The sequence below is a fragment of the Aplidium turbinatum genome, chromosome 7, assembly GCF_918807975.1.
Source record: "Aplidium turbinatum chromosome 7, kaAplTurb1.1, whole genome shotgun sequence".
Classification (NCBI taxonomy): Eukaryota; Metazoa; Chordata; class Ascidiacea; order Aplousobranchia; family Polyclinidae; genus Aplidium; species Aplidium turbinatum.
Window position 1 is genome coordinate 30,499,021 of NC_137478.1, and position 9,510 is coordinate 30,508,530.

Below are 9,510 nucleotides of genomic sequence, written 5' to 3' on the forward strand. Positions count from 1 at the left end.
TTATTTTGTATCAACAGCGTCATATATTCACAAACAAGCAGAGCACCGTAAATGTAATTGTTAAAACAATGGCGCAATCAGGATGGCAGCGAAAGACCATAAGCGGTCATCTGGTCAACCACTAATCACAATCATAGCACCCAGCTCAAGACTTTAAGAACAACGTAAAATACAGTAAACATAATTAAAAAAGGACAATCGAACAGATGGAAAATTGTAAATTAATTAAACCATAAAATAAAAAACATTAGCAATAAAGCGATGCAGGTGCATAAAACATTAATTAGAACCTTAAAGTAAACGTGATTAAAAGATATGAAATTATGAGAAATAGGATTGTTTCCAACATGAGTTTCATGATAAATTTAGTGTCTATTTGTTGGTGAAATTATCATTTCTTTCACATCCACATGAAGAGGAGCTGATAATGCAAAGCAAACAGCATCTGCTATGTCGTCCGACTGAAGACATTTTATACCAGAGTAAGCCTCCACTGCTTTCTGTGGGTCGTCTTTATTCTTTCTGAAATAAGAATACCGTACATAATATTTTAAAATAATTGATAAAAAGTAACGTAGACAGGTATTTTAGGCTTTCGGAGGCTTCATCAAACTGTTGACGGTTCTAAGAAAAACTCTTGACCACCAGTCAAAGTTGGAAGTCTCACGACTTTTATCAAACCAACATTAAATAAAGCTTTGTAATTCCTGATGAGTAGGGGAAGGTGACCATAGTTGTGCAATTTTTAACATTTTAATCAAAAACTGAAGCATGAGTAAAGTTAGCAAACAAACGTTATGATGTGGTTATAGTACAAGCATTTACCAACAAAAACATTACAAAAATCAAATTTTGCAGATAAACTGATAGGTGCTTTTGACGTTTTAAAACGGTGACTAAAATTGCACAAACTATGGTCATAGGTGTCCATAGTTGTGCACTCTGATTCCTTAAATGTATTAATTGTGCAACGGTTTTGTGTATTAACTTTAATATTGCAGTAGAACGGAGTGCAGGCAATGCAAGCAATATGAAGCTCAAGCTCCTCAAATAAGCTCGCTTTCTTAGAGAACCAACTTCTGTTCAAAATGACAACCTATCTGATATCTCAAGAACAGGGAAAAATGCAACAAACTCACATTCACAGCAACAGCTCGCAAACAGTACGCACGAGAAATCTGTTACCTATTAGAAATTAGCACATTACTTAGAGGCATCACATGAGGGGTGTCATGCTTGATCAACCATGCATGAAATGGCACATGCACAACTATGGAACCTGCACAACTATGGTCATCTTCCCCTACACACGTACGTGTAGAAAACGTTAGAGTTTATTTTTAATTATGTTATATTTGTGTATGTAATACATCATGTTAAACCCGCTGAAGTTACTTTGTTTTATTTCTCTATGGTTCAACCAGTGGCGTAGCTAGGGGAGGGGGGCGGACCGCCCCGGGCGGCACGTCTGGGGGGCGGCACTTTCAGACAGGACGTTTTTTTGTTTATAATGCAAAAGTACACGGAAAATAAAAGCAAACAGAATGGCAACGTTCAAAAAGTGGCGTAGCCAAGCGAGAGGAGGGGTTTGGGGGTTACAACCCCCCTTTGGCTTTACAACCCCCCATTGCTTTTAGCAAAGGGAATTTTATGGCACAAGCCACAAGTTCTCCATTTTTTTGCAATGTTGCATAGCTGTGATGAATAATTGTGTTATTGCAGAAGTAAAACTAATGTAGTACTAATAGGACAACCTAAAATTGAACACTAAACCTAAATGAATTACCAGCATTCAATTCATTCATGAGCTATAGCTAACTGCTCTAGGCTGATGCTGAGCTGCGTCGGAGTCTGCCTCGCTTTCTGACCTAGTCTTATTCTGAAACGAAACGATTCTGAAACATTCATGAGCTACATAACAATTGTCATGACAAACAATATGTAAATTGTGATGTCATCAACAAGCAATAATGTAAATTGTGATGTCATAGACAAAAATCTTGAACAATGAGTGTAAAAAAGTACAAAATTTGCAAATCAGAAAATTTAGCTTTTATCATAGCAGTTATCAAAATTAATTCATATTTTTTATTTGACATGAAAGAGTATTGATATAACTATAAAATATGTGAATTTCAGTTCTTAATTTTTATACCCATTTTTTTTATAGGCCCCCAAAGTTTGGCCTCCAAAAAATGCATGTAGCAAATTGAAACCTTTATAATCATAGCTTTATAATCATAGCTTTATAATCTTTATAATCATATCAAGAAGTTCTCTGCCAACGTTTTAATTTACATTTTTGGATTCCTTGGGTCTTAAAATGTCTGTCCAGCAATTTTCAGCCATTTTGTTTGATCACAGATTAAGAAATTAGAAAGATAATAAGAAATTGGACAAAATCACTGAAGCGGAACAGGCAAAAATGGTGATTTTTCTAATGACCATAACTTTACTAATATTTAAAATTTTCCAAAAAATTTTTTTGCTATCTTAATATTTCTTTGACATCTACAAGTATGCCAAATTTCGATAAAATCTATGACATGTGGTGCAACCCATTTGCTCATTTGGCATGGAATGACCCATATGCCATTTTTACAAGGACTTTGATATTGCTTGATGTGGAAATCCTTGTCCTCATACTAAAAATGTCTCTTTTGAAACTTAATTTGTCTCTTTTGAAACTGACAGCTTCGCATAAAATTTGTAGATGTCTTTTAAGTTATCTCATCCACTAAATTGACAGAGCAAAGTTTCCGTTTGTTGATGTCATCTTCAAGCCATTTCATTCACTAAATACTGCTAAATGGACAGAAATTTCTAAAATGATTTGCTCAAGCACAAATCCTGAGAGCTGAATCAACAGATCTTAATGTTATTGTGTCTATGTTATTAGTGCCAGATCTTAATGTTTCTTTGAGCACAAACTTCGTCCGCACCGATAGCTCAGTTGATTAGCGCGTGACTTTGTGAACAAAGGGGCTTCAAGATCAAGCGGCGCTTGTGGCGGCTCTTGGGGTGTGCGCTTAAGCAACGCATTCTAAGGACTGCTCTCCACTCAGCGGCACCTAATGGATGGATTAATTCCCCGACAACAAAACTTCAACAATCGGAAACTTCACTCTGTCAATCTCTGTAACCGGCCCTGCCTCAAAAACCTCTACAAGTATGCAAAACTACCAGGAATTAAGGCTTTGTCAGTCCGAGGAGAAAGATTCAAAAACATATCAACCAACTCAATTAAGCTCGTGTGCTTAACCAACTCATTTTACAAACCAATGTCATGCTAGGCATTTCATAATAAGAGCATCCCATAACGACAACACCACAAACCTGAAAGCAAAGTCCGTCTCCACAGTACCAGGTGATATGGAAGTTGTTCGAATGCGTGAATTCAATTCATGTAATTCCAGAAGTAACCCTTGAGTAAGAGCTGTCACAGCATACTTTGAGGCACAATACATTGGGTTTGAAACATATACATTATGGCCACATACACTGTTAATGTTGATTATGTGTCCATCATCAACACCACTGGATCGCATCAGTGCTACCGCCTCACGAGTTCCAATGCACAGAGCAAATACATTAACATCAAACACATCTTTCCAGTCCTGAAACAAAAGATTTGTTGATATCAATCATCCACGTGATGCAATGCTCTGCTTAATAGGAAGTTATTTGCTGGACATGCTTTGTATTTGTTCAACGTCTTTAATTCAATTATGATGTGCCTTATCTTCTTTGCCATGTTTGTTCATCTTTGTATTTTTTGTTTCATTTCAAGCAGGTTGGTTGAAAAGATATTTTAAACTTGGTATCAAAGAGATCCTTGCACCTCAAATCAAGACATTTATAAGAAACAAGCACTGCATCCAAAGAATACGCTGTGGTTTCAGACCGCTAAAACTATCCTGGGCCCAAAAGCATCCCCTGTCACAGTGTCAATGCTATCGACTCATGGCGTAAATCAGTTGCTGAGATGCTCGACAAAGCTGACATGCTGCATGGCCAAAAGTGGTCACAACTGTTATTGCTATATCAGTTGATCAATAGATTAAATGACATAATTTTTCCCTTTTGGTACTGGTACATTTGTTTATCTTTGGAATTCCTCGCTGACTTTGAATTTACAATCATTGCCCGAGAAAACGACGCAGTGCAATTGCACTTCAAAGAGGCCATTTTCATATGTGGAAAGAATTCAAAGATCAATAACCGTGCCAGCAGGGAAGAACTACCTCACCTAACCCATTGATCAACTGACTTTACAGCAATAACGTCTGACAACACATAAACTCAACAGACAGCATTCAAGACAAAAGCCTCAACCCAAACAAAACATCCGCATAAAACAACAACACACTAACTTCAACACCATTCGTCATAGCACATGACTAGAAAACTGTGCTCTGAAAGCTAAGGCAAATCGCTATTACTACAGAGAACTTGCAACATCAGGCTAAAACAGGTTGTCAATATCTACATTGTGAAGTAAGCAACGATCATGTTGCTAAAACCGAAATTCAATCTATTTTAATGGCATTGTTTAGACTAGCCTATATAGTCTAGAATCAAACCTCACCGAAGTTTTTCCACTTAAAAGAGGAGATACATGTGCTAATCCAGCATTGTTTATACAAACATGAATGGTTCCAAATTTTTCCTTGATGAATTTAAACATTCCAAGAATTTCATCTTCTTTCTTCAGATCACATTTGTACGGAAACATTTCTCCTTTTCCAACTTTATTTGCATTTGATGCAAGTTCATTTAGTTTTTCTAAATTTCGAGCACACCCAACAACTTTCATGCCATTTTCAGTCAACTTATGAGCAATTGCTTGACCAATGCCTGAAGATGCTCCAGTTACCAAAGCAACTTTACCAATCCACTTATTCATTGTCTTTCTATCTTCTTGACTAAGCTATGCTGATTTACAAGTGCTAAAAAGCATAAGCATTGTATAAGAATGTGGGGAACTGGTATACAAGTCCCTCCCCTCCCCTTGGTAACTCATGACAAAGACATGACTCCACCAAACATATAGGGTGAAACTACTTTACCTTTGCTTTACTGTTCACACACTTCAATCCACATGTTTTGGTCAATTCCTCTGTGTCATGAGTTACCAAGGGGGAGGGGGGGACTTGCATACCAGCTCCGAATGTGGAAATCTCCAACAAAATTTAGGCTTTTATTCAAAGAAAACTACAACCTATTTTAAACTGCAGAATAAGCATAATTTATGGTGTTTGATACCTTTTATTTGTGAAAACTGAGGGAAAAGAACTACACGTGTGCTCTCTACCAGTGCATAAGTCGAACTGATTAAACTTAACATAAACACGTTGCAGTCAGCGCAAGAATGTAGCTTCTGGAGAATCGGACATTCCTCGCGCTGATTGCAACAAGCAGTGCTTCCAGCATATTATTGCAAATACTACAACACCTCCCCCTTAAGTTCAATGACACTACAAAATACAACACCAAAATTAATACATTCCACCAGGGAGGTTAAGGCCAACTCGGATCTTCAATAAGTCGATTCGGTCTCTTAACCTGTCTGCGCGGTCGAGCAGGCAAGTCCACGTTGACACTAGCGGAAGGTCTGACATTGTCCGGCGGCTCGATGGGTCAGGGGATAGACGCAGATATTCTTCGTCGAATGAATCTGCGGTTTCTAATTAACAATCGGCCGCTAGCAGTTTTAACAGTGTATTTCCGGTAGTCGTCCACAGCGACTATTTTCCCATAAATGTCCCACAGTCCGGTGTTCGAATTTTGTACTGCGACGTGAGTTCCGATCGGGAATTCAGAAAGACGATGAGCACGATTGTCGTAGTAGGCTTTGGTGTCTTCAACGGACATCTCTTTTCGCGTTTCAGCTTGTTGCATCTCGCTCTTCCATTTATGAAAGAAGGCCCGATGGTGTACTGGAAGGGTGTCTTGAGTCGGTCGTCCGTACAGTTTCTGAGCAGGTGACAATCCGTCCTTCCTGCATGGCGTATTTCGATACTGCATGAAAGCTTTTCCTAGTTGATCTTCGTCGAGGTAGCGATGCGTCCATGAACGACGAATTAACTTTTTCATGCTCTTTACGGTTGCTTCAACTTTCCCATTAAATTGCGGATAGGTTGGAGTAGAAGTACGATGCCGCACTCCCCATTCATGAAGAAATTTGGAGAATTTCTCAGACTTGAATTGGGGTCCGTTGTCAGACCAAATAACATCTGGTATTGCAGTGCGAGTAAAATAATCACGTAAAGCTTTGATGACTACAATAGACGTAGTGTTATGCCTCATGAAATATATTGACGGCCAATCTGTAAAACAATCTACCATAATTAAATAGTGTTGTCCATTAAATTCAGCTAAGTCAATCGCTAGTTCCTGAAAAGGGCAAATGGGTTGATTTCTCAACACCATTGGCTCTTTGCACAACGAGGGGAGGTCATCTTGACATTTTTGACACGATAAAATTACGGTTTCAATGTCATGGTCTATGCCGGGCCAATAAACGGCCAAACGAGCGCGTTCCCTGGTACGGGTAACGCCTTGGTGAGATTCGTGTAAATTAGCAAGTATCTCACTTCTAAGTTTTTTCGGAATGAATAAACGACCACCATACACAATAAAGTCATTGTCAACTGATAATTCATGTCGTATCTTCCAAAAGGGTTTTAACGTATTAGACAATTGAGATTTATAATTGGGGAATCCATCAACGATGATCTGCTTTAGTTGGCGATAACATTGGTCGTTTGATGCGACTTCCTTGAGATTGATAAGCCTTAAATTTAAATCTACGCAAGCGTTGAGTTCTGCAAACCTGTACACAGATTGGATACCGTTTTCTGCTATTTCATCATCTGGTGTAGGGTCCGACACGGGGCTACGAGACAGGGCGTCAGCGGCTTGATTCAATGCACCTTTTTGCCAGTGAGCAGTGAAGTTGTATTCCATGACCTTCATCCTCATGCGCTGTAACCGTGGATTCTCAATTTCATCTAAACGCTTGTGGTTTAAAATCGAAATTAAAGGGTTATGATCGGTTATGACGTCAAAATGAGGTAGACCTGCAAGAAATTTGTGGCATTTTTTTATCGCCCAGGTGACACCCAGCATTTCTTTTTCGACTGTGGCATACCTAGTTTCTGTATCCGTCAGAAAGCGCGATCCGGCTTGAACCGTACGCCAGTTGCTGTCACTGCATTGTTGAAGTAAAAAGCCTAGACCACTGTTCGAGCTGTCAGTCTGCAATCGCGTTGGTTTGTTAACGTCGTAAAAAGCAAGAAGAGGGATAGATTTCAGACAACGCTTTTCTCACTTGTTTAAAACTTTCAGTAAATTCCGGAGTCCAGATAAATTCGTTTTTACTGCTAAGCAGAGGTCTTAAAGGCAATAAGTACTTGCTCACAGTTTTGCTGTTGCTAGACAACTGGTTAGCGAGACCAAAAAACGAACGTAAGTCAGTGACGTTAGCAGGTATTGGGAAGTCACTAAGTGCATTACACGAGGAGCTACCAATTTTATAGACTTCCTGGGATAGTTCGAATCCAGAAAACTTAATACGTTGTTGACAAAATTTAAACTTTTCTTTATGAAGAGAGATCCCTCGTTCTGCACATCTTTGAAGAAATTTTCTTACTCTATTGATGTGATCGGTTACGTTAGAGTCAAATATAATAACGTCATCTACTACCTTTCGACAGTTGTCTAATCCAGAGAAAGCTTCATCCATTCTTCGATTGTAATGTTCAGAGATTGAGCAAATACCAAATGGGGCACGTAGAAATTTGTACCGGCCAAATGGAGTGATGAAGGTCGTTAGCAGTTGGCTATTGTTTTCTAAAGGACACTGGTAGTAACCCTTTAAAGCAGGGGTCGGCAATCACCGGTCCGCGAGGAGTTCATAGCCGGTCCGCGAAGAGTTCATATACTTTTACAAATTAAGTGAACGTTCAGAATTATTATAGTGGTCTAAGATTAACTGATAAAAATTCAAATTAATCTTTTTAATCAATACACATGTAGAGTAGGGTGGCTCATTTTCCTTGATATTCTTTAAAATTTTTGTCAGTTTGGAATAATGTTCCATTTTGCTCACTGATATTTGTAAACCAAAAATTTTTGTTGGGTTTTGACCTTTGACCCTGGTTCACCCAAGGAGAAATTCTGACTTTTTCTGAAAAATTAGTAAATTTCGAAGTGGTTTAGCAGTATCTGAAGAGAGGATTTCTCAAAATTTGATCACGTGATTTTGACGTCAGTTCCTCTGTTAACTTCCACGTGGAACATCTTCACCCTACTCCAAGTCTGAGAGTCACTAATAGTGCATGCTTTTAGTGTCATTTTAGTTAATTTTACAGTCTTTTCGCAATCAGTGAATCTATAACATAGACCAACAAAAAACTTTTGGCACAAAACAAGAGAGTCATTTTAGAGTATTTCAGGGCCCCTGATTCCGAAAATGCACTTAGTTTTTTCGAATTGGCTCTAGTTTTCGAGATATTCGACAATGAAAATATTTTTAAAATCGTTTCTCAAAAGCTTTCAATTAGCAAATTACTTATTTTCAGCCCTGTTTACCATTATGATGTCATAATTGCACTTGTCTAGTTCAATTGGTTCATATTGCACGAAAGTTCAAAACGCAAGCAAAGGTTGAAATGAACTGTGTTTAACGTAAGGGAGACATAAATACACAATGAAAACAGTTGTGAATCAGTAGGCCTACATCACAAGAAAAATATCCCGAAAGTCATGTGCTTATGAATGCAGCTTTATATTGAAAAGGTAGTCCTACTGAACTGGATACTTGTACAAATGAAGTTTTATTCTAAGCCTTTGCTAAGGCCAAGTCTTTGCTGCAAGAAGTTTTTTTCTGATCTATAGGCTAAATAAATTGCATATAGGCTAATAAAATATGCCTTTGACAAGTAGGATGCTGTACAAACAACCCAGATATATTTTGCTGCATGAGGCAACGCAGAGGACCAACGCATTCTGCGATAGATACAGCGCTACATAAAAACAAGCATTATTATTATTACTTTGACATGAAGCTGGGTGATCAAGATAAGTCCTGGGTTCCTCCTAAAGTATGCAAACATTGCACTCAAACCCGTTTCTGGGCTCAAGGCTAAGAAGTTCAGAGTGCCATGGCATAAAGAGAGCCGTGGAATCACCATGAAAATTGATACTTCTGCACGGTGAGGATGTTCGAAGGAAATTGGAACATCATGTTTACATGGAGTGTGCAAGGCAGTCATTGCATGGACGATTGGTCGTTGCTGTTTCTGTTTTTTGTTTGCCCTCTCTAGTTTCAAGTGGTGATTTTCTTGAAACAATAGGAAAACGGGCATGACTGAGAGTAACCTCAATACCTTTAGTAATGTTTTGGAGCAAGGTCAAGTTTTTTTCTCAAAACCATTACTACCACCTACTGTAGTAGTTAAAGATTTAGTTATCAAAAGTGGTAGCTGCAATCTTGGCTCCTCATCT

At 38.4% G+C, this 9,510-nt stretch overlaps 1 protein-coding gene across 1 annotated transcript; it reads right to left on the reverse strand.

Annotated features, from left to right (window-relative positions):
• LOC145774223 (dehydrogenase/reductase SDR family member 11-like) lies at positions 1–4,970 on the reverse strand. Its single transcript, XM_082585405.1, has 3 exons — positions 4,589–4,970; positions 3,337–3,617; positions 1–522 (listed from the first exon to the last, which is right to left on the reverse strand). The coding sequence occupies exons 1-3, from the start codon at positions 4,904–4,906 to the stop codon at positions 366–368; spliced, it is 756 nt and encodes a 251-aa protein (XP_082441531.1). The 5' UTR covers positions 4,907–4,970; the 3' UTR covers positions 1–365.
• Positions 4,971–9,510: the final 4,540 nt, after the last annotated feature.

Excerpts from the sequence above, each read along its gene's own strand:
- LOC145774223 (XM_082585405.1), bottom strand. The coding sequence starts at position 4,906 with ATGAATAAGTGGATTGGTAAAGTTGCTTTGGTAACTGGAGCATCTTCA. Across the intron at positions 3,618-4,588 it reads TTTTAAGTGGAAAAACTTCG|GACTGGAAAGATGTGTTTGA; the intron begins GTGAGGTTTGAT and ends CTTTTGTTTCAG. Across the intron at positions 523-3,336 it reads GAGACGGACTTTGCTTTCAG|AAAGAATAAAGACGACCCAC; the intron begins GTTTGTGGTGTT and ends TTCTTATTTCAG.